Source organism: Pelophylax lessonae (assembly GCF_965119305.1).
Source record: "Pelophylax lessonae genome assembly, chromosome: 3".
In the NCBI taxonomy this organism is placed as follows: Eukaryota; Metazoa; Chordata; class Amphibia; order Anura; family Ranidae; genus Pelophylax; species Pelophylax lessonae.
This window is the reverse complement of record NC_138770.1, coordinates 612,585,586-612,609,916: the sequence shown is the minus strand read 5'-3', so window position 1 is coordinate 612,609,916 and position 24,331 is coordinate 612,585,586. Positions and strand designations below refer to the sequence as shown.

The following is a 24,331-nucleotide window of genomic DNA, read 5'->3' as shown; positions in this document are numbered from 1 at the left end:
ATGGAAATTAAAATGATCAACCTACAGAGGGCTGAATTCAACGACACTCTGAAAATCAAAGTGAAAAAGTGATGCATCAAGCTAGTCCATTTTGCTCAAATTTTATTGCAGCAACTCAAAATAATACTCAGTAGTTTGTATGGCCCCCATGTGCTTGGATGCATGCCTGACAACATCCGGGAATGCTCCTAATGAGACAACGGATGGTGTCCTGGGGTGTTTCCTTCCTGATCTGGGCCAGGGCATCACTGATCTCCTGAACAGACTGAGGTGCAACCTGGCGGTTTCGGATGGACCTAAACATAATGTCCCAGAGGTGTTCTATTGGATTTAGGTCAGGCGAGCATGGGGGCCATTCAATGGTATTAATTCCTTCATCCTCCAGGAACTGGCTGCATACACTCGCCACACGAGGCCAGGCATTTTCGAGCACCAGAGGAACCCAGGAACCACTGCATCAGTGTAGGGTCTGACAATGGGTCCAAGGATTTCACCCTGATACCTAATGGCAGTCAGGGTGCCATTGTCTAGCCTGTAGAGGTCTGTGCGTCCCTCCATGAAAATGCCTCCCCAGACCATCACTGGCCCACCACCAAACTGGTCATTCTGAATGATGTTACAGGCTGCATAACGTTCTCCACGGCTTCCCCATACCTTTTCAAGTCTGTCACGTGCTCAGGGTGAACCTGCTCTCATCTGTGAAAAGCACAGGGCAGCAGTGGCGGATCTGCCAATTCTGGTGTTCAATGGCAAATGCTAATCGAGCTCCACGATTCGGGTCAGTGAGCATAGGACCTACTAGAGGATGTCAGGCCCTCAGGCCACCCTCATGAAGTCTCTATTGTAACCTGTATAGGGTCCAGGTATCACCTCATGCTACCAGCAGTGACATTGACCCTAGCCAAATGCAAAACTAGTTAAAAACAGTCAAGAAAAGATAAGTAGGAAAAAAAATAAAATGTCAGTGCTCTCCACTTGTAAAACCATTCCTGTTTTTGAGGTTGTCTCGTTGATGCCCATCTAGTGCATCTGTTAATTTCATTAACACCAAAGCAGCTGAAACTGATTACCAAACCCCTCTGCTACTTAATTTACCAGATCAATATCCACAGAATTTAATTGACTTGATGCTATACTCTGATTTTAAAGTGTTTTTTTAATTTTTTTGAGCAGTATATTTGTGATGATCAGGGTGTGTAGATGTGTAAAAAAAAGTGTTTCTGGGTGCTGTTACTGAGCAAAATCAGCCTTGTTTTTTGGAACAGAACTGAAGCTGTTTAATTAAGCAACCAATCATATTCCATTTTCAGTTTCTGAGGAAACAAATCGCTAAAGTGGAACTCGATATTTTTTAAAATCTCTGACAGGCAAGGTTTTTAGGGCAAAAGAGACCCTATGGCTCTCTTCTCTCATAAATACTTCTCCCTGGCTGGCAGTGGTAATACACACCGAGCCCTGCTTGTGCAGCTCAGAGTGCACATAAGCGGGAGTGACGTCATCCCGGCTTGGCCTTTCAAGAAGACCAGTAGAAGATAGAAGTCCCTGAACACAGTGCTGGATGGCTTCATTTCACAGCTAAGTCTTTCATAATGTGCTAATATGCTGTGTATAGTAGAACATTAAGGCATAAAGCTCCTGGGGGTCTATAAAAAAGAAATAAAATAAAGCAGAGTTTATTTCCCCTTCAAATTTTTTATTTTTTTTTATTTTGGTCTTCTGTCAGTGCACTTATGCAGGACTCTGGGGTTGTAAGTGTTGAAATGTGGAATTCATTAGCAAGGAGCATTTACTCCCATGGCCTTAAAGGGACATCTTTTTCGGTGTTTGTTGGATCATTTAGGATTCTGCGAGGGGTAAGAGTACCCACATTCCCCAGTTGAAGAAGCCTAAAGAGCAGGCTTGCAAGTCTTCTTCCAAGTCTTAGAAATGATCTCATTGATTCCAAGCCCAAAAGGTATATTTACCTCATCCTAGAACCCAAAGGTGTAAATGCTTACAATTTTATCCTGAAAATGCCAGGTGGAATCCACAAGATGCATTATTGATTCCCCAGGGGGCTTTTTGGCCTCCGTGGACATAAAGGACGCTGCTTTACATAATCCCATATTTCCAGTTCATCTGTTTTTTTTTTTTTCTTTTTTTTGCTTTGCAATGGGTCTTCTGTACTGCTAGTTGGTGGCCCTTCCATTCTGGCTGTCTTTTGCACCTAGGCTGTTCACCAAGTTGCTGACTCTAGTGTTGACCCTGTTATGCTTTAGCCTTATTCCTATTGTGGGCTATCTGGCCACCCCCTCTTTAGGGAGTAGTCAGTGAGGGCTCTGGAGGACAATGTGTCCCTGTCTGTCAAGATCAGGGTTTCTCAAAGAGGGGTTCATAGAACATTAGTGTTCCTCCAGAGGTTGCTGGGGGTTCATTGACCAATTTCTGCCTCCTTGATAAGTTCTGATACCATTGATCTTTTTTGCATTCTATACAGGGGGTAAAGCCCCGTACACACGTACCGAATGTCGGCCGTAAATATTCGGCCGCCGAACGATCGGCCGATTGTCTGCTTGTTAGTATGATGCTTCCGACAACCGACAGCGAATTTTCAGCCGAACAGAATCTGGCGTACAGACTTTAAAATTTTTGTTGGCCGTCACCAGAACGGCCGATTGTTCGCCAGTCAGTACAGAATTCGGCCGACAAACAGCAGATTAGCAAGGCTGGGCATGCTCAGAAAAGAAAAAACACACGGAAAGTTAACCATCACATGACATCACTTCTGCAGTCGGCTGTTGTTGGCCGACAAAATTTGTGTGCAGTCTTTAGCACTTTTCAGCCGACAGGACAGCACTGGACAAAAGACGGCCGATCGTTCGGCCGACATTCGGTACGTGTGTACGGGGCTTTATTCTTCCCTATGAGCTGTGTTAGGAGCATTCTTCCCACTGACCATCACACAAGATATCATGGGTTGTAGATAAAGGAACTTTTAGCAGGGGTTCCCTGAGACCGAAAAGTTATTTTAAGGTTTCCTTCATGTTGAAAATATTGAGAAAGTCTGGTCTAGATGTTACCAGAGGTTTGGATGGAATCAGAACCTTCAGAAGTTGATGCTGACACTTCCCTTGGAGTATTTGGGGCTGCTTCAGACACTTCCCAGGCCAGGACTTTCCTTCCTCAGGAGAAACTTCTGACTGTCCAGTCTCAGGTTTTTGCACTCTAGTCCAGTTGTCATCCTAATCTCTGCTTCTGTATGAAAGTCTTGGGTCTGTTGGTGCCTTCTTTGTGGAAGTTTTTTTTTTAATCTACTGATCTCCTTCTATGGTTTGCACAGGAGCTAATCTGTGCCCTTTTATTCCCTCTAATATTAGTCGCATGACCAAGACACATTTGTACTGAAGAAGAATATCTGCTATTCTGAATGATGATCCTTTTTTTCACCATGATTCATATTACCCAAATGCCCTGGCTTATGTAATGTGAACAGTGTAGGAGTGAGCCTGCAGCAGCATTTTCCATAGTAAAAGTTTCAGCATTTGCTCATGTATACATCGCAGCAAGACTGCTAACATAAATCTAAGGTGACAATGGAGTGCCGGTTCACACTTATGCGCTTGTACTGCAAATGCAATGCGTTCTAAATAGTCTCCAATCGCATACATTTACAAAATACATTGAATTCGTGACGGTCGTTCACATCTATGCGTTGCGATCCAGATGCGAATGTGATGAGATGATAAAAAGGGGCCTTGTGCGAGTTTACAGCGTTGCGTTGCGAATTTAGACTCCATAGACCTCAATGTAAATCGGTCTGGACTCACATTATCAGTTCAGATATGTGCGAATTCTTATTTTTTGTTTGATTTTCCCCCCAGCTCCACCCCTCCTGAGCTTAATTAACATAATCAACGCAATCAAATTTTCATTACAATCGCGCTGGTACTATTGAATAACACAAGGTAAACTCGCACTGCAAATTCGCATTGCAAGTGCAAGCGCATAAGTGTGAACCGGCACGGAGTGTACTTCCCATTTCCGGGTATAAATGGACTTCAGTTTTATTTTATTTTTTTAAATAATTCTAATAGGTCACAGATTGATATTACTTGTCTGGGCTTGCTTTTTAGGGGTTGCTTTTTATTTAAAGTAATTAAATCATAGTTTAATTGGTATTTTTGTGGCGCTTTCTGACCCCCGAGCTTGTTCCTTTGTTAGTAACTCTAGAAAATATTAGATGTTCACCCCCAGGTTGTAAAATATAGCCCTTGCTGAAGACTGTGCTGAGCTCTTGTTCCACCAGCCGATCAGCATGTAAGTAAACATTGTTACTCTGTTTGCTTAATTTTTAACAGGGCAATTGGTGCTTTACAACATCCATATCTGCTCACATTTTAATGCTGACCCACAGATTTAAAGCAAACACAAGCTTTAGATTACGCCTGAGATCACCTGCCTGATCTTGTTTTATATAAATCCGCTGACTTTTCAGGTAGAAACTATATTACAGTTGGCACGGGGATGATTTACAAAGCTTTAACAGGGCAAGCTTTAGTTTGACTGATGTGAAAGTGCAGTTCTGGGCAGAGTTGACCCACCTTGCACTTCTAGTTCAACGTTAGCTGGAGATGTTATGTACAATAATTTGCTCAGGATATGTGTAATTATTATTTAATCAGATTGGGTTTTTATAGTGACAGCACCTTGCTGCAGTTGCACTTATATCAACGGGCCGCCCAGAAAGTATTATACTTTTCTGTCTCTTTGTTCAGAGAAATAGCACTGACTACATTGCTCAGCAAATTACTGAAATAATTCTGGCTGGGCTCATGTATGTGCTGTGCATTTCTATTCATTTAGTGATTTGCTTCTGAAAAACAATCAAGATTAATGCTGCAGTATTCTCGTATCTAGATAACTGCAACACTTTTTTTTTTTTTAAAGGGCTAGCAGAAAAGCACTTGCAGCCAAATGCTTTAACAAGGCCACTCTCCACTGGCTGCTAGTATTAGGATTGGTGAGCTGCAGTGGCCAAACTAAACCAATAGCTGCCCCCACAGCTACTGTGGGGCCTGGGGTGGGAGAAGATAACCATTAGTGAGGCTTTTGAGGAAAACTAAACTGTGAAGTCTCCAGTCTAAAAAAAGCTGAAATCCGATAAGTCTGATGTTCAGGAGAAGTCATCTCTGCAGTCCACAGATCTCTTTTGTCTCTCTGCACCTAAAGTGGAACTTTACCCATAACAACTTGATAAGATAAAAAATAATGTTCTTTAGCAAGGATCATACATTCCGAATTAATGATTATGCTACCAAAATTATTGTGTGCTGTAAATTGCCTCCAGCATTGCTCCCTTTCTTCTTGCTGGAGGCTGCCATTTTGTTGAAGCCTAGAGCCCCTGAGCAGCAGTAAATCTTTAGGCTGTCAGCAGATCAGCCTCTAGTGCAGGCATCACTAAATGGCGGACTGCGGTCCGGACTGAGCCACGGTCGTGCCATATAGGAGCCGCTTCTTCAACCCTGGCCTTTCTTAAGGCAGAGCAGAGAGCGGGAGGCAGGACAGGCACACTGAATGGAAGGTGGGAGCTACATGAGTTAACTTTCCAGATTAACTAGCAGGTGATTGATTGCTAGAACCGCCAATCACCTGCTAGTTAATCTGGAAAGATAACTTGTGTAGCTCCCACCCCTGCTTTTAATTTAGTGGGGCTGTGCCTCCAGCTCTCTGATCTGTGTAAGGTAGGAGAGCATTAGCAAGAGGACATGGCTGTAAAGGTGTTGGGCAGGGTGTGGCGTGAAGGGGCAGTGCCGTGTGCGTTGGGGGGTGATTTGAAGGGGGGCCAGAGAACTTTTTTTGGGGGGGGGGTGGTGGTGAAGTGAAGGGGGGGGCAAGTGCTGGTGGGGAGGGGAAATTGGATGTGAAGAGGGGCAGTGCTGGGGGGTGATGTAAAGGGGGGGGGGAGTGCTGTGGGGGAAAAGATGTAAAGGGGGGGCAGTGGTGTGGGGGAGGATGTAAAAGGAGGGGCAGTGGTGTGGGGGATGTAACGGGGAGCAGTGCTGTGGGAGGAATGTGAAGGGGGGCAGTGCTGTGGAGGGAGATTTGAAGGAGGCAGTGCTCTGGTGAGGGGTGCTGTAAAAAGGGGGCTGTGCTGGGGGGGTTATATCAAGGAGGGCAGTGCTGGGGGGGTTATGTCAAGGATGGCAATGCTGGGGGAGTTATGTCAAGGAGGGCAGTGCTGGGTGGGGTTGATGTGAAGGGGGCAGTGGAAACTAATGTGAAGGGGAACCTGAGGGGGGACTGAGGACACTGATGTAATAATGGGATTGTGATGGGAATCATCTGAAACATCGCACAAACATGCAATTTGGACCTTCATTCATTTTAATTCAATACCCCGGCTCTAGTGGCTCTGATTTTTGACATAGTGCCAAAAAATAGAGAACAGCAGAGCATGTGCGGAGCAGGGTGAGACAGTGTACTACTGGATTTTCAACAGTATAGGCACTTATTTTTTATGTTTTACATAGCTATACCTGCAGATGGGGCCAGTCTGAAATCATCTAGTTTCACTTTAAGGAATATTTATTTAGCTAACTTAGCAGTGTAGATTTATTGTTCTAAATTTTTAGGATTAAGCATAGGCTTTCTATACAGTATCTCACAAAAGTGAGTACACCCCTCACATTTTTGTGACAACACTGAAGAAATGACACTTTGCTACAATGTAAAGTAGTGAGTGTACAGCTTGTATAGCAGTGTAAATTTGCTGTCCTCTCAAAATAACTCAACACACAGCATTAATGTCTAAACCACTGGCAACAAAAGTGAGTACACCCTTAAGTCCAAATTGGGCCCAAAGTGTCAATATTTTGTGTGGTCACTATTATTTTCCAGCACTGCCTTTACCCTCTTGGGCATGGAGTTCACCAGAGCATCACAGGTTGCCACTGGAGTCCTCTTCCACTTCTCCATGACAACATCACGGAGCTGGTGGATGTTAGAGACCTTGCGCTCCTCCACCTTCCGTTTTGAGCATGCCCTACAGATGCTCAATAGGGTTTAGGTCTGGAGACATGCTTGGCCGGTCCATCACCTTTACCCTCAGCTTCTTTAGCAAGGCAGTGGTCGTCTTGTAGGTGTATTTGGGGTCCTAATCATGTTGGAATACTGCCCTGCGGCCCAGTCTCCGAAGGTAGGGGATTATGCTCTGTTTCTGTATGTCCCAGTAGATGTTGGCATTCATGGTTCCCTCAATGAACTGTAGCTCCCCAGTGCCGGCAGCACTCATGCAGCCCCAGACCATAACACTCCCACCACCATGCTTGACTGTAGGCAAGACACACTTGTCTTTGTATTCCTCATCTGGTTGCTGCCACCATCTGAACCAAATACTTTTATCTTGCTCTCATCAGACCTCAGGACATGGTTCCAGTAATCCATGTCCTTAGTCTGCTTGTCTTCAGTAAACTGTTTGCGGGCTTTCTTGCGCATCATATAAGGCTTCCTTCTGGGACAACAGCCATGCAGACCAATTTGATGCAGTGTGCGGCGTATGTTCTGAGCACTGATAGGCTGATCGCCCCACCCCTTCAGCCTCTGCAGCAATGCTGGAAGCACTGATACGTCTATTTCCCAAAGACAACCTCTGGATATGACGCTGAGCACGTGCACTCAACTTCTTTGATCGACCATGGTGAGGCCTATTCTGAGTGGAACCTGTCCTTTTAAACGGCTGTGTGGTCTTGCCCACCATGCTGCAGCTCAGTTTCAGGGTCTTGGCATTCTTCTTATAGCCTAGGCCATCTTTATGTAGAGCAACATTTCTTTTTTTCAGATCCTCAGAGAGTTCTTTGCCATGAGGTGCCATGTTGAACTTCCAGTGACCAGTATGAGAGAGTGAGAGTGAAAACACCAAATTTAACACACCTGCTCCTCATTCACACCTGAGACCTTGTAACACTAACAAGTCACATGACACCGGGGGGGGGGGGGAATGGCTAATTGGGCCCAATTTGGACATTTTCACTTAGGGGTGTACTCACTTTTGTTGCCAGCGGTTTAGACATTAATGGCTGTGTGTTGTTATTTTGAGGGGACAGTAAATTTACACCCTTATACAAGCTCTACTCTCACTACTTTACATTGTAGCAAAGTGTAATTTCTTCAGTGTTGTCACATGAAGATATAATAAAATATTTACAAAAATGTGAGGGGTGTACTCACTTTTATGAGATACTGTATGTCTCCTTCATGCCCAAATGACTTTTCATAGAGCCGTTTGTTGTGTCATGTCTTGTAACCTCTCATCAGAGCAGGATATGGACTCCTTGGCTGCTATGGTTTAGGGTTTGGAGTTAGCAGTCTAGTTGTGAGTCAGATTTTTCTATCCTCGATGTATGAAGTTATTTCTATTTGTGCTCCGAGTGAAAGATTCAGCTGGTGCGTTTTGTTGCAGATGCAGAGCAGAGAGCTGATGTGTACATTGAAGGCAAGGACCAGCTCGGAGGATGGTTTCAGTCTTCTCTCCTCACCAGTGTGGCTACCAGGAACAAAGCACCATATAAGTAAGTACCAGAGTTTGTATGCTAACATCCCATCTGTGTTTTATCTATTTAAAAATGCAGCAAGCACAGAATAAAGTGTGTTAATTCTGCTAAAAATGTAAGAGAGTTTAGTCTTATATGTTTTTCTTTTTTCGAATCTGATAATGCGTTTTTTTTCTTGTTTTGACCAATTTTCTATGTAAAATCAATAGAATAAAAGTTCCACTCTCTTGCGGAGCTCAGTCTGGAATTGCACACTGACTTTGGTGCAGTTTAGTAATGCTGAGCCTGGTGGTATCACAGGCTCAGAGTGACTGAGCTCCCTGCACAGCGGCTGAGCCTGTTCTGTAACATGAAGCCTGTTAACAGTGCATGTTCAGTATCCCTGAGCACAACGCGGCCAGCAACTGCAACTGTCTGTGTAACAGGCACAGTGGCCACAAAGCAAACTCTGCTCAGTGACGCTGAACCTGCATTTTTAACAGGCTCAGCGTCGCTAAGCTCGATTCCATGCGTGTATGTGGGCGCACAGGTCAATGTACATATTTGTAATTATTTGCCAGCACACCACAGATCACTAATTGTCGTCTGAAAGTTTTATTGAAGAATGATCACATCATAAGGGACAAAGTGCAACGTTTTGGAAACCGTACAGGACATCTTTGTCAGGCATGTGTGTGCGTGCACACACAGGCAGTGCTACCACTCGAGGTGGACATCTGTGGCAAAGGAAGGTGACAAAATACTGACTGCCTTGGTTGGCATCTGCCCATCATATGGCAGTGGGTGAAACCCTCATCTGCTTGCATATGTTGCTCCCCTGCTGCTAATTTACATCTTGGGGAGGAAGGGAGCAACACCTAATTTATCCAGCCAGCGTAGGAGCAACGCATACAAGCAGCTGAGTGTTCTTGCCTAAGAAGTGTGACATGGGCTTGGTAGTGTGATCAGCAATGACAACGGATTTGGAGAAAAAAAACCAGAACATTTTAAAGCACAAAAAAAGGAAACAGAGCTTTGATCCCAACTCTGGGCAGAACAAAATAAAATGGCTGTAGAATAAAGAGGCTGCATTTCTTACCTGACTCCCCACTTCAATGGTGTTCTCTTCTCCCCAACACTGTGGGCGGGGCCTCAGTGTCATCCGCTACAGTGCAGGGCCATTAACCCTGAATTGTATGTGGTGGAGGCAGTAGTGTGACTGCGACCAACAGCAGCTTACAGAGAAAGCAGGGATGGACTGGTCGCAAGGTTTTTTTGTTTGTTAAACCCAGATTTGAGCTTTTAAAGCTCAAAAAAAAAAAAAAATTAGCTTAAAGGACATTACACACCCTCCTCCATTCATAGGTGTCATACTACAGATTCTAAAAAGGGAGGATGGGCAGATGATTGATAGGTTTGCCTATCAATAGATAGATATCATAGATCTTGTTTCATTTATAGAAGCTGTAGTATGGCTTCTGTGAATGGAGGAGGGGTGGAGAGGGGGTGGAGGCACAGTTGGGCACTCTTTGAGTGCTTGCCACAGCTCCCTCACTTCTTTTAACCCCCGCCTTACTGGAAGATTGCGGGGGTGGAATCATTGGAGAAGGATTTTAGCTAACAAGAAGACCGCAGACATATCCTACTGACTTTAAAGTGGTTGTTAAGCCACTACTATAAAATAATCAAATCCACTCTGTAATATAACACTAAGTGCTCCTGTGCCCGTCTCAGAGAAAAAATACGCCGATCTGTACCTATATCAGAGTGGCTCCCAGCGATCAGCTGATCCCTCGGCTCTCTTCTCTGCCCAGCTGACAGCTTCAGTGGGTGGGGCCGAGCTCTGCAGCTGACATCAGCCTGGGAGGAGGGAAAGAGAGGAGAGCGAGAGCCAAGCGGTCACGTGATAGCTGGGAGCCGCTCTGATATAGGTACAGATCGGCATATTTTCTCTTACGTCCTCCAACAGTCGCCGCCTCCTCTAAGTCATCACTGTTGGGTATTGTCTTCCTATCCGTAGGAATAGCTAGGCATATAGACTTAGTCCAAAGACAAAAGGCATTAGCATATACACACCCATGGGGGCTGTCCCATCTGGTCAATACCCCCCCTGCATCACCACTCCCAACTCAGTTTTAATCTGCCTAGCGTCAGGAATAGTCAGGCTTCCCTTGTGCTGGGGCTTCAGTCTCAGCCTTCCTAATCTTTTTATTTGATTTTCTTTGAAAATGTCAGTTTTTTCTTTACTAGCTGTTTATTTTGTTAGCTTTTAGTGTTAGTCTTCTCTTCGGATGAAGATGAATCATGCGGTGCTGGGATTCGGACTGACCGCCCTGGTTCTCCAGAGCAAAAGGGTCAGATGGACCCCCAGCCCGCCATCGAGCGTTCAGCTATGGTTCGCCCTGGCATTACGAACGACCCATCCCTGTTCGCTACAGTGATGCAGCCGTGAGGTGGCTACCTCACAGGACTCATCTGCGGTGCTGCAGCGTCATGTCCCTGGCTCAAGGCACTCCCTGTCAGATGAGGACAGAGGTTTTCCGTGCATGGAGGCTCCCCACGCCATCTGGTACAGGTAAGTACTTTTCTGTGTGGGGCCTCTGTTTTGGGTGGCAGTCTGTGTTGCTGTGTGTTCCCCGTGTCTGTGCCTGTGTGACTCCCTGTGCGATCCCTGTGGGGTTCGCTTGTGCAGATCTGTATGTTGCCTTGGGGGTCCCTGTCCCTGTGTCACCTTAGGTGCATGTTGGGGGTGCAGACGTTTGTGCTTGTGCGGTGACCGCAGCGGTGCATTTTCGTGCGGTCCGCCATCTTTACTATGGGCACACATGTATAGCTCCTCTGGGGCGATCATGCATGTCATTTTGGCGCCATCCGCCGCCATTTTGTGGGCAGTGGAACGATCGGTCCGGCCGCATGTCGGCGGCCATTTTGGCGTAGCCTCCAATGCATCCCTATGGGGCAGCCATTTTCCCGGGGTCTGGCATATAGTCGAGCCCTCTCCAGCAGCACTTCCTTTCCATCAGCAGCAAGGACACTGGTAGCAACGCTCTGCGGGCTCTGCAGGTTATCACTCTCAATTTCCCTCTGTATATCGCTTCTGGCTCAGTTTCTTTTCTCCTTTGGGGGTGTTTCATCACTGTAGCAGTAGCGGTGGGCTGCGCACACCGCAGCGCTCTTAAAGGGGACAGTACACCGTTTTTTTGCACTGTTGTTTGTTCTGATAACTTGAGCCATGGATTCTCAGGAAAGCAAGTTTCCTCCAGCTTTAGTGGGGGGCCCCAGTTCTCCTGTAGCTCCGCTGCGACCCGATCTGGCTGCTGTAGTAGCGACTTTGGTGGCAAATATGGAAATGCTGATGTCTGAACGTGCTGCGAGAAAGAGGCCCAGGTTGTCTCTCTCTTCTGATTCAGATGGGGATATGGCTGCTGCGAGCGTGCCCTTTTCAGGGTCCCGCTCATCCTTAGACCCCCCCGGGGTCTGAGGGGGAAGCTGAACTGGAGGGTGTTGATACATCCTCCCCAGGGTCACCTGAAGAATGGGCGACCATGGATGAGTTAATTGTTTCTGTTAAAGAAACCTTGCATTTAGAGGATGAGCCCTGTCCTCCGGGCGTTGTGTCCTCGTTTGAGACGCACAGGACCCGCAAGTCTGCGCAGGTTTTTCCCTGCCCAGCGGAATTCCATTACACTGTTAATGAAATGTGGCGCACGTTAAAACGTCCATTCCTGGTACCTAGTCGGTTCAAATTACTTTATACTTTTGCGCCGGCTACGGAATCACGATGGTGTGTGCCTCCACAGGTGGACCACACTGTGGCCGTTTTGAACAAGGCTACCTTGGTTCCTACTGAGGAAACCCCGGTTTTCCGGGATCCCACGGACCGGCGGTTGGAGTCTCTAGCCCGCCATTCCTACACGGTGGCGGGTTCGCTGCTCAACCCCGTTTTCGCGTCCGTTCTGGTGGCTCAGGTTCTGCGCCTAGATCCAATCAGGGGTCCTTTCGTGCCTTTCGGAACCAATCCAAGGGCAAGCCCTTCAAGGCTCAGGGCAACCAGAAGAAGCCCTGGGCGGGTAAGCAGAAGGCCAGAAATTCCAGCTCGGCGGGACAATCCGCCTCTGCCTGAAGGGGCGCCCTCACCTGTTTCAGGGGTGGGGGGACGTTTGCGCGGTTTCCTCCAACCTTGGCTGCTCCGGATATCGGACAGGTGGGTTCAGGAAATCGTTCGATCAGGTTACAAGATCGAATTCCTTTCCCGGCCGGCGGACAGATTCTTTCCCTCCAATCTGCTTCCGGGGCGTCTACAGGACTTGCATCAAGCGGTGCAGGACCTGCTTGCTCAGAGAGTGATTGTCCCGGTGCCTCATCGGGACAGGTTTCGGGGGTTTTATTCGAATCTGTTCACTGTGCCCAGGAAGGAGGGCAAAGTGCGTCCTATTCTTGACCTGAAAGCTCTGAGCCGCTTTGTGCGTGTTCGGAAGTTTCGAATGGAGTCTCTCCGTTCGGTTGTGGCCTCCTTGAGTCCAGGAGAATTCCTGGCTTCGATAGATCTGAAGGACGCGTACCTGCACATCCCCATTTTCGAGGGTCATCACGGTACCTTCGGTTTGCTATCGCAGAGGACCACTACCAGTTTGTGGCGTTACCTTTTGGTCTCGCTTCGGCACCAAGGGTGTTTACCAAGGTGTTGGTGCCGGTCCTGGGCCTGCTGCGGACCCCGGGCATTGCGGTCCTGGGGAACCTCGACGAACTGCTTCTGAGATCGTGTGCCAGCCAGGACCTTGTGCGCGATCTGTTCATCACGGTACAGATGCTCCAGGAGTTCGGATGGACCATCAACGTTCAAAAATCAGCGTTGTCTCCATCGCTTCGCCTTCCCTATCTGGGAATGGTTCTGGACTCTGCTCAGGCAAAGGTGTTCTTGCCGGAGGACAAGCTCCGGACTTTGCGGGACGAACTCAGGTCCCTCAGGGACAATCCGTCCTCGTCACTCAGGACCTGCATGCGGGGCCTGGGGTTGATGGTGTCGGCCTTCGAGGCGATTCCCTTTGCCCAGTTCCACACGCCGGCTCTCCAGACGGAGATCCTGGCCAGGTGGGACAGACTTCCTCAGTCCTTGGATCTGGATGTCTCCTTGAGTCGCCAGACCAGATTAGCTCTTCTATGGTGGATCCAGTCCCCGTCGGTGGCGGAAGGCAAGTCCTTCTGTCCGTTGGTGTGGACAGTGGTTACCACGGACGCCAGCCTGTTGGGCTGGGGTGGAGTCCTGGGCAACCTGTCTGCCCAGGGCACTTGGTCGGAGGAGGAATCCTCCCTCCCGATAAATGTGCTGGAACTACGAGCGATAAAACTGTCTCTTCCAGTGGTCGGGCCGTCTCCAGGGCCTGCCTGTTCGCGTACAGACGGACAATGCTACTGCGGTGGCTTACATCAACCACCAGGGGGGCACCAGGAATGCTCAAGCGGTCCGGGAGGTGACCGACATTCTGTCTTGCCGGCGATCTCAGCAGTTCACATTCCGGGTGTGGAAAATTGGCAGGCCAACTATCTGAGCCGCCAGGCCCTGGACCAGGGGGAATGGTCCCTACACTCGGAGGTTTTTCAGATGCTGTGTGCGAGGTGGGGATCCCCAGACGTGGATCTGTTCGCATCCCGGCTAAATCGAAAGGTGGAAAGATTCGTGGCAAGAACACACGATCCGTTGGCGGACGTCTCGGATGGGTTGGTGGCCCCTTGGCATCAGTATTGTCTGATGTACGCCTTTCCTCCGATTCGGTTACTAGCCCGGTTCCTTCGCAAATTGATCTCGGAACTGCACATGGTGATTCTAGTGGCGCCGGACTGGCCTCGCCGGTCCTGGTACTCCGACGTTGTTCACCTGGCAGTGGCGCCTCCGTGGCGTCTGCCTCTGCGGGAAGATCTCCTGTCTCAAGGTCCGATCTTCCATCCTGCATCTTCCATTCCACAGTCGCTGGCTTTAACGGCCTGGCTGTTGAGACCCATCTCCTGAAGGACAAGGGTCTATCCCCTGAGGTTATCCCTACCCTCATCAAGGCTAGGAAATCCTCCTCTGGTAAGATCTATTACCGTACCTGGAAAGCCTATTTCATCTGGTGTGAGTCCAGGGGGTTCTCCCCTCGTTCTTACTCGGTGTCAAGAATTTTGGCTTTCCTCCAGTCTGGAGTGGATCAGCGCCTGGCGCTGGCCACGATAAAGGGCCAGGTGTCTGCACTGGCTGTCCTTTTCCAACGCCCTGTGGCGTCTCATTCCTTGGTGCGCACCTTCGTTCAAGGTGTGCGACATCTGGCTCCTCCCAGGAAGGAGCCTTTACCTTCATGGGACTTGAACTTGGTTCTGTCCGTGTTACAGCGTGCTCCCTTTGAAAACATCAGGGAGATATCGTTGCCTCTGCTGTCAAAAAAGGTTGCTTTTCTGGTGGCGATCACTTCGGCTCGCAGAGTGTCGGAGCTGGCGGCGTTGTCTTGCCGCTCCCCTTATTTGATAATTCACAAGGATAAGGTGGTTTTGCGACCACCCCCATCCTTCCTTCCCTAGGTGATCTCTGAATTTCACCTTAATGAGGACATTGTCCTGCCTTCGCTTTGTACAAAGCCTAAACATCCAAAGGAGATTGCCTTGCATTCCTTGGATGTTGTCAGGGCGATCAGGGTTTACCTGTCGTCTACGGAATCCTTTCGGAAGACGGATTCCCTCTTTGTCCTTCCTGAGGGATCTTGGAAGGGCATGGCTGTGTCCGCAGCAACTATTGCCAAATGGATCAGACAGACCATTGAGCAGGCTTACGCCTTGAAGGAACAGGTTCCGCCCTTCCCTGTTAAGGCGCACTCTACCAGGTCTTTGAGTGCATCCTGGGCCTATTGGCATCGGGCCTCGGTGGCCCAGGTGTGCAAGGCGGCGACTTGGTCGTCGGTGCACACCTTTTCCAAGTTCTACAAAGTAGACGTTCTGGCATCAGCTTATGCTTCTTTTGGCCGCAAAGTTCTCAGTGCGGCAGTGCCATGATGGACCCTTGAATTTTTTTCTGGGTCCCTGGCTGTTGGCATTTGCTTTCCTGGGCTGTTGCTCCTGTTGAGCATTGTTTTTTCTGTTGCCCAGTTGGTTCTCTTACGGTGCATGTAAGATTCCTTTCTCTGATGTGGGTACTGCGTTGCCTTTTCTACGGTTGCGTCTCCCACCCCTCATGTCTATACTGCTTTGGGACATCCCAACAGTGATGACTTAGAGGCGGCGGCGACTGTCGGAGGACGTAAGAGAAAACTGAATTTTTGTAAAATCTTACCTGTAAAATTCCTTTCTCTGAGTCCTCCGACAGTCGCCGCCCCCGCCCTTCTTTTGGGGTTCTTATTACCTACTGCTATGCTACCAAACTGAGTTGGGAGTGGTGATGCAGGGGGGGTATTGACCAGATGGGACAGCCCCCATGGGTGTGTATATGCTAATGCCTTTTGTCTTTGGACTAAGTCTATATGTCTAGCTATTCCTACGGATAGGAAGACAATACCCAACAGTGATGACTTAGAGGAGGTGGCGACTGTCGGAGGACTCAGAGAAAGGAATTTTACAGGTAAGATTTTACAAAAATTCTGTTTTTTCTATAAGACTGGCACAGGGGCACATAGTGTTATATTGCAGAGTGGATGGGATTATTTTATAATAAATATGAAAGCAGCAGGAGTGGAGGGGCGGGCTCTGACACAGCAGACAGGCAGGGAGGGGGTAGGAGGACACAGGAGACAGAGAGGAGAGCTGCGGCTGACGGAGGCATGAACACTGACTACGGTGTCAGGGCTCAGCAGCCATGATATACCGTGGTCAGTTTACAGGGGGAAGGTAGAAACTGGCAGGATCAGCCAGGTTTTTTAGGGGATACTGGGTGCCAAATGACACAGCACAAGCACTGTGCTGTGTAACATGCTCTAAGGAAACAGTATCTTTTTTTTTTTTTTTTTTTTTTTTTTTTTAGGGTAATAAATGCCTTTTGCTCATTTTTGTTTCTTCTTTTTTAATTTGACTACACTTAGGCTTTAAGACCGGTAGGCATTAGTATCATTCATTGTTTCAAACTTTGCTCTAAGTTATAATCTATCCCTGTGCAAACAAATTACATTAATAATCTATATTTTTTGCTGTTTGACCTTTATTCCTCGGTCTGCTGTACAAAAACAACCATGCAGAAGTGCAGTCCAAGGTTTGTGTACATTGGGGTGCTATTGTTTCTTTTATTACTTTATGCCCTATAGTTCTAAAACGCTAAAATGTGGTTACCAAGTATAACTCAGTGACCGGGACACAAATCTTTGTTTGCTGGGAGGCAATTGTCATTAAATTCCTGGATTACCTCTTGTATTGGATGGAGTAGAGTAGACAAGGAAATATAGCATTTGCATTTTACTAAACTTTATCACAGGATGTTGTATTTACTAAAAGCTGTGTGTGAAACGAAGTGTTTATTAGAGCATGATGTGTATACTATGGATTATTGAATGTGCTTTTAAAGCAGGCCATAGATTATGCGATTTTCTTTCCTGCAACCACGGTCATTGTTGATGGGGGAATCCCTCACGCAGAGCTATTGTGTTTTCCCACCAGGGGGGTTCGGGATCCATTTATGATGGGAGAACACAATGAATACTGCTAGCGGCTATAGCCGCTGGTATTAATCGCGTGTTGAAAATTTGGTGCAATCAGCCTGCCCATAGATGAATGGAATATCGGCCGGTCCCTGCTGAAGTGGATGAGATTCGATCCATCTATGGTTGGCTTAAGACAGATTAGTCTGACCCTTGTATAAACATGAATATTTTGCCAAAAAGATTCTGCATGCCTGTGGAAAGGTCAGTTTAATTCTGTATGGCAAGCAAAATACTTTTTTTTTAATTTTTGCTAAAATGGGGAAAAATTATAAGGCTTATAACCCCTATCAGATTTTAGAGCGTTTTTAGGCTCTATTCACATGGGCATACTATGGCGTACGCTAATGCAAGGGCTGTGTTTGGCCACACAGGGATGCATCTGTGTTCTGTGCATCCCTGTGCAGGCAGAGTCCCAATCATTTTAATTGGAACACAGACGCTGCTCCCAATTTGACAGTTGCGTGTATGCGGGTGCACAACCCTGATTGTACACTGTATGCATTCAGGGCTGTGGACTTGCACGGCTGTCAAATTGGAAGCAGCGGCTGTGTCTGTGCAACTGCTACATCCCAATTGAAATGAATGGGACTGTCTGTGAATCCCTGGGAGGCCAAACAAAGCCCGAGCATAGCATACAGGATCTAACCCTTTCTCATTTTATCAAAAAGTATTTAAGTTTTAGCTTACACTTTAAAGTGGTCCTAAGCCAGAAGGTTTTTTTTATCTTAATACATTCTATGCATCAAGATAAAAAACCTTCTGTGTGCAGTAGCCCCCTAATACTTACCTGAGCCCATCTAGATCGAGTGATGTTGCATGAGAGTCTTGGCAGCTCAGGACTCTCCCTCCTCATTGGCTGAGACAGCAGTGGGGTGCCAATGTCTCCCACTGCTGTCAAGCAGTCAGTGAGCCAATAAGGAGAGAGATGGGGTAGGCCAAACCACTGGCTCCCTTGGGTTGGCTTGGGTTCCCCAATAGCAAGCTGCGTACTCAAGAATATGCAGTGCTGGTTTACGCGCCTATGTGTATAGACACATTGTAAACAATGGGCTGCATTTTAGATCAGTAGAAAAAAAAAAAAAAACACGCTGTAGTGAGCTTTATCAGGCTGCAGTGTGCAAGAGGCCTAAAGCTGAACTCCAGCCTTACCTTCGGTCTTGTTTGGGCCCCTTTTCCGTGCCTGAAATTTTCTACTTTAATCTCGCTACACACTGTGAGCTTCCCACAATTTGCATTAGAAGCTCTAGCAAGTCAGAGCCCACTTCATGTCCTGGCTAGGGGACATCCAGCATCATCTAGATCTTTTCTGCCTAACCTTGCTGTTCCGGGCTCGCCCTTAGCATTCATTGGCTTTCAGTTTTTTCAGTCATGATGGCTCAGTATCACAGGTGGGCCTTACCTAGGGCCACCTGCATGCAAATCCCACTCCTCCAGACTGATACCTACCCATCAAGACATTTTATTATTTGCATTACTGCGTTCAAGAACCAGCCCACTGCTTGCATCGGGGCTGAGGGCTCTTGAGAGGATTACCTGCTCCTTGCGACAGTTCAAAAATTTTGGGTTACCACTTTTGTGAGACCGCTCTTACCAGGAACAGTCGTGACGATGAATCTCCCCAGCAGAGGCATGGAAAGCAGTTAAAGCCCAACATGGTTTCCAACACCATATACTTTTGAAACTATAAAGCTAGAAAAATCAGAACAGGAAATATTCCTTGTAGAGACACTGACATCAACAGAAGCCTGATAGGCATACTAACTAGAGGTGTGCCGAAAACAAAAATTCAGCAGGCACTTGGCAGAAACCAAAAATGACAGTTTTTAAAAATATATATATATTTTTATATATAATTGTATTATATTTGGCATTTTAATTCATATAATTAATTTAAAAAATATGAATTTGTCGGCCATTATCAGCACCTTTAGTGCAAGAAAAGCTCAAGAAAAATGCATCCTTTTAAATTTCTATGTCTTCACTCTGGTCCCTTGCACTTTCCTTGTGGTGTTAAAAACCTCTTGCTGAATTTTTGGTCAGTTAAAAAAAAAAAAAACACACCAAAAACGCATCTCCCTGGTAAAATGTATTAAAAACACAGCAAGAACCCATCAATAACGCACCCGTGTTACGTTTTTGATGTAGATTTTGAGTCACATGACCTATGAAAAACCCACCATAAGCACTGTAAAATCGCAGCAAAATCGCATGCGTGTTCAGTGCCATTATCAACACCTTTTTCTATATTGGAAAAATGCTAATATCCCCATTTTCCTTTGATAGTTTCAGTGGCCAAAATTTCAGTAAATTTTTTCAGTAGTCATAGTAGTGGACGTGGGTGCGTACAGTCAATCCGTCTCTCCCTCCCCACCATCTAGTCTTCCGGAAATGCGTCCTTGCGCTGTGGTGACTGTGCTGGCTGTTCTGGGCGCAGGTACACTCGGCTGAGTACGCCGGGGCCCTAGCGAGGAGGACCCAGATCCCGCCATCGGGTTTGGCAGGAGCAGCGATCGAGCTCCGCACGGCTTGAAGGGGCCATCCAGGAGAGGAGAAGGGGATAATCCATTGTACAGGCCCTTATTACCTAGGATTATGTGAGTGCATCTACTATACAAGTTTCGTTCTATGTCAACAATAAAAACTATATTATGCTAGGGCGGCCATGCGCTTGTTTTCCTTTTGATTTTTTTTTGCCGAAATTTCAGTGCATCTCTAGTACTAACTCTTCCCTACTCCATCTAAAACAAATAAAAAGTGTTTGCTAGAGTTCCACTTTTTTTTGTTTTAAAAAAACTTCTGAAGCGTGCTGTCCTTCTTTCTGTGTCTTTTAGGAATGTGATAGTCCATGGATTCGCTCTGTCTGAAACGGGAGACAAAATGTCTAAATCCATTGGAAATGTGGTGGACCCAGATGTCATCATAAATGGGGGGCCGGTGAGATTGTTACTTTGGTATCTTTATCGATAAGAATTATTACAGGCTACTCAAACATCTTTTGTGGAAATATGGGAACCCTGTAAAAAAATTACTTTATTACACTATAGAATTGTCTTTTACTATATCTCCTTTTTGCTACCACTAGGGTTGCGCAAATACCGAGTATTTTGACGAGCACTTGTGAAAATGCTCCGATACCTGAAACCAATACTTTTGCGGTGCGATTTGAGTTCGTACAAAATAATGGGCTCAAATCGCATTGCAATGATTTTCACATGTGATCCGGCACTGCTCCTGTGCAAACACAAGTTTGCCATAGGGATTTCAGCCTTTGTTCACACAGGTGCAGTGCAGGAAATAGCATTGGATGCAGACAGGAATCCCAACGCATTCCTGTTCAAATTGCATGCAATTCTTTGCAGTGTGATTTGAGCCCATTCAATTTGAATGGGCTCAAATCGCACCTCAAAGGTATAGGTACTGGGTATTGGCGAATACTTGACTGAACTTATCGGTACTCGCTGGTAAATAAAACGGTATTGGTTCATCCCTAGCTACTACCCCACCATCTTAGTACTGTGCAAAATATCATTGAATTCTGTACAACTAGCACAAATTATCGATTTGCTAAGTGTTTGCCACACTTAGCCCTGGTTCACAGTGGTGTGGCTTTAAAATCTCAATTCATTGACTTCATTGCGGCTTACGACTTCATTTAACAGAAGTCTATGCAAGTCGCAATGAAATTGAAAAAAAGTAGTGCAGGAATCTTTTTCAATAAACACTGAGACATGAATTGCGGAAATATGAACAGTTTCATTGCCGGCAAAGGGTGTGACTTTTCATGCGATTTGGAACTATAAAAAAGCATGACAAATTGCACCAGTGAGAACGAGGGCTTAGAAGTCTATTCATAACAAAAAAAAATGCTGTGCCAAGATCTCAATGTTCACGCAAAAGTCTTGAATAATATCCAAATTGTATTTAAAATATTTGAAATGTCATTTTCCATTTGTTGCTTTTTTCAGAATGTAAGATTTCCTAACATTTGATCCCAAGAGAAAATAGTCTTAAAGGAGAAGTAGGGCCAAAGCTCTTTTTAATAGATGTTCACAGCTAAGGGAACAATTTCTCTCCAAAAAGTATCAGCCGAGGGTCAACTTGTGTCTATGCAGGTGATATGCAAGGAGAATAGTGTACTAAGTACAACTGTAATTGTGTGTAAAGTAGAGCCCTGCGCGGGGCTGTTTTATTAAACCCGCACCCACTAAATGTATGACCAGGGCCGCCCGCACCCGCAATGTTTGTGTTCCACTCCCGCCCGCACCCGCAATGTTTGTGTTCCACTACCCCCGCAATGTTTGTGTTCCACTCCCGCCCGCACCCGCAATGTTTGTGTTCCACTCCCGCCCGCACCCGAAATGTTTGTGTTCCACTCCCGCCCGCACCCGCAATGTTTGTGTTCCACTCCTGCCCGCACCCGCAATGTTTGTGTTCCACTCCCGCCCGCACCCGCAATGTTTGTGTTCCACTCCCGCCCGCACCCGCAATGTTTGTGTTCCACTCCCGCCCGCACCCGCAATGTTTGTATCCACTCCCGCCCGCACCCACAATGTTTGTGTTCCACTCCTGCCCGCACCCGCAATGTTTGTGTTCCACTCCCGCCCGCACCCGCAATGTTTGTGTTCCGATCCCGCCCGCAATTCCCGCAATGTTTGTATCTACTCCCGCCCGCACCCGCAATGTTTGTGTTCCACTCCCGCCCGCACCCGCAATGTTTGTGTTCCACTCCCGCCCGCACCCGAAATGTTTGTGTTCCACTCCCGCCCGCACCCGCAATGTTTGTGTTCCACTCCCGCCTGCACCCGCAATGTTTGTGTTCCACTCCCGCCCGCACCCGCAATGTTTGTGTTCCACTCCCGCCCGCACCCGCAATGTTTGTGTTCCACTCCCGCCCGCACCCGCAATGTTTGTGTTCCACTCCCGCCCGCACCCGAAATGTTTGTGTTCCACTCCTGCCCGCACCCGCAATGTTTGTATCCACTCCTGCCCGCACCCACAATGTTTGTGTTCCACTCCTGCCCGCACCCACAATGTTTGTGTTCCGATCCCGCCCGCACCCGCAATGTTTGTATCTACTCCCGCCCGCACCCGCAATGTTTGTGTTTCACTCCCGCCCGCACCCGCAAAGTTTGTGTTCTCTCCTGCGGTTTTGCCCTATACTCGCTGTATAAGACTCCCCCCCCTCTTCTGAGGCAACACCATTTCATAACATCAGTGGAGCCATCACGTCCCTATTAAATATTTTAGCCCGCTGGATGTGCCCTAATATGTACTGTAGCTTCTGCTACATACAGAACTTCTCTATTATTAATAGTTTAGCCCGCTGGATGTGTATACAGTAAGCTTTGGCTACTTAACGTCCCTGTGCTGTAATACTCTATGTACCACGCTGAGCCAATCACGGTAGGCTGTGTATTCTATTATTGCATACAAAGCCTGCTCGGATTGGCAAATGTTGTATAAGCCCGCCTCTCTGACTCAACCAATCCGAGCAGGCTTTGTATGCATTAATAGAATACACTGCTTTCCGTGATTGGCTTAGGACGATACATAGAGTATTACAGCACAGGGACGTTCTGTAAGTTGCCAAAGGTACTGTATACACATCCAGCGGGCTAACATTTTTAATAGGGATGTTCTGTAACTAGCTGAAGCTAGAGTACCTGGCGTATAAGACGATCCCCGATTTTTGGGGTATCTTTTTTATTATAAAAAAAAGCCGTCTTATACGCCGGAAAATACGTTACACCAAATTGCACCATTCCCCGTGGGTCTCCAGAAAATCTTTTGACCGTTTGACCGCCCACTCCCGCCCGCAGCAGAGGTAAAACCGCCCGCTCCCGCAAGATTTGCATTGGGTCCTGTGGGAGCACAAACCCAATGCAGCCCTCTAAAGTAAAGTTCAGTTTTAGTGGAATTCTTCTACAATAAAAATCGAATGTGTTTCAGGGGCACAGATGGTCCCTATTCATCAGGTCTTGGCGCAGCTAAAAGACACATTGCTAGGCTAGTGGAAATGGAAGGATCCTACAGGAAAATCAAACAGAAACAATTGATGCAGACATGGGTTAAATGGAGAAGAGCTTGGGCGTCTTCTGAACTCCTTCCCGTCCAAGCATCAAAAGGGATGGATGCTAATGACATTGTAGCTCTGTTTATGTGTGGGAGGTGAGGAGTGACCCGTCCTGCAGCTAATTGGAATTAAAAAGAAGCTTGATATTTATGTTTAGAGATGAGTTTCGAGGACACCCAAGCTCATTTTTTAGCATCAACCTGGAAAAAGTTTAGGCTTGATGGGTTAATATAGAAGCCACTATAGCAGCTGTTTTTTTTGTTTTTGTTTTCCCTTAACATCTTTCAGGACAGCGCCTTGAGAGATGGCTCCTCCCTCTCACCAACAGGAAACAACCCATCCACCAGATTTTAAAAGGAGGCTTCTCCCACCATTCCTCAGTTTTTGTGTTTCCTCCAGCCGTGGAACACCTGTGTGGGAAGTCTGGGGCTCTTAAGGTGCTGTCCTTTGAGACCGGGGCTCCCTGCGTCCACCTTACCCTGTTTTTGGAGACATTCTTCCTCCCATTCACGCGACCGAATGCAGTGCATGGGCTCCCTCTTCCCTTTCAGTGCTCAGGCGGGCCAGGACCACCTCGGAGCGCAGCCCCTGGATGGCATTTTTGGCTGGTGGTGCGGCCTTTTTTTCTTCTTCCACTGCTGCTTAAAATTTGAAATTTGCCGCCGCTTGACCTGGATCGAGTGATGCTTGTCCGGCCGGCAGTGAGGTTTCCGGGAGGGGCAGCGCTCGGGCAGGGGGCATACGGCGTCATTTCCGCCGGACGCAGGGGAAGAGGGGAGGAGCAAGCTGGTGCTTATTCCGGCTCTGGTCCAGCGCAGGTGCGCTTTTGGTTTCTGGAACCGGTACCGAAAGCCACAGGATACGCTGCCAGCGATGGAGACCGCTTCTGCAGCGAGTGGGACAGGCACAGGCACCAGCAAGGCCAAGGTAAGGGGTAACTCTGTATTACCTGGCTTACTGTGGGGTCTCCTACAGAGCTTGGGGGAATCCATCATTTTTTATTTTGCCCAGGCTGGACTCTAAAGCGGCATTAAATCCACACATTTAAAGTGATTGTTAAGTTCTTTCTACAATCCCCTCTGTTATAGTAAATATTGTTC

At 47.1% G+C, this 24,331-nt stretch overlaps 2 protein-coding genes across 2 annotated transcripts in view; one reads left to right on the top strand and one right to left on the bottom strand.

Moving 5' to 3' along the window:
• Nucleotides 1-24,331, bottom strand: part of BPNT1 (3'(2'), 5'-bisphosphate nucleotidase 1) — a 178,902-nt gene that overhangs the window by 132,902 nt on the left and 21,669 nt on the right. The window lies entirely within an intron of this gene.
• Nucleotides 1-24,331, top strand: part of IARS2 (isoleucyl-tRNA synthetase 2, mitochondrial) — a 109,559-nt gene that overhangs the window by 68,491 nt on the left and 16,737 nt on the right. The window contains exons 15-16 of the mRNA XM_082249463.1: nt 8,438-8,546; nt 19,990-20,092. Of these exons, the coding sequence (XP_082105589.1) occupies nt 8,438-8,546; nt 19,990-20,092 (212 nt within the window). The remainder of the gene's footprint in view (nt 1-8,437; nt 8,547-19,989; nt 20,093-24,331) is intronic.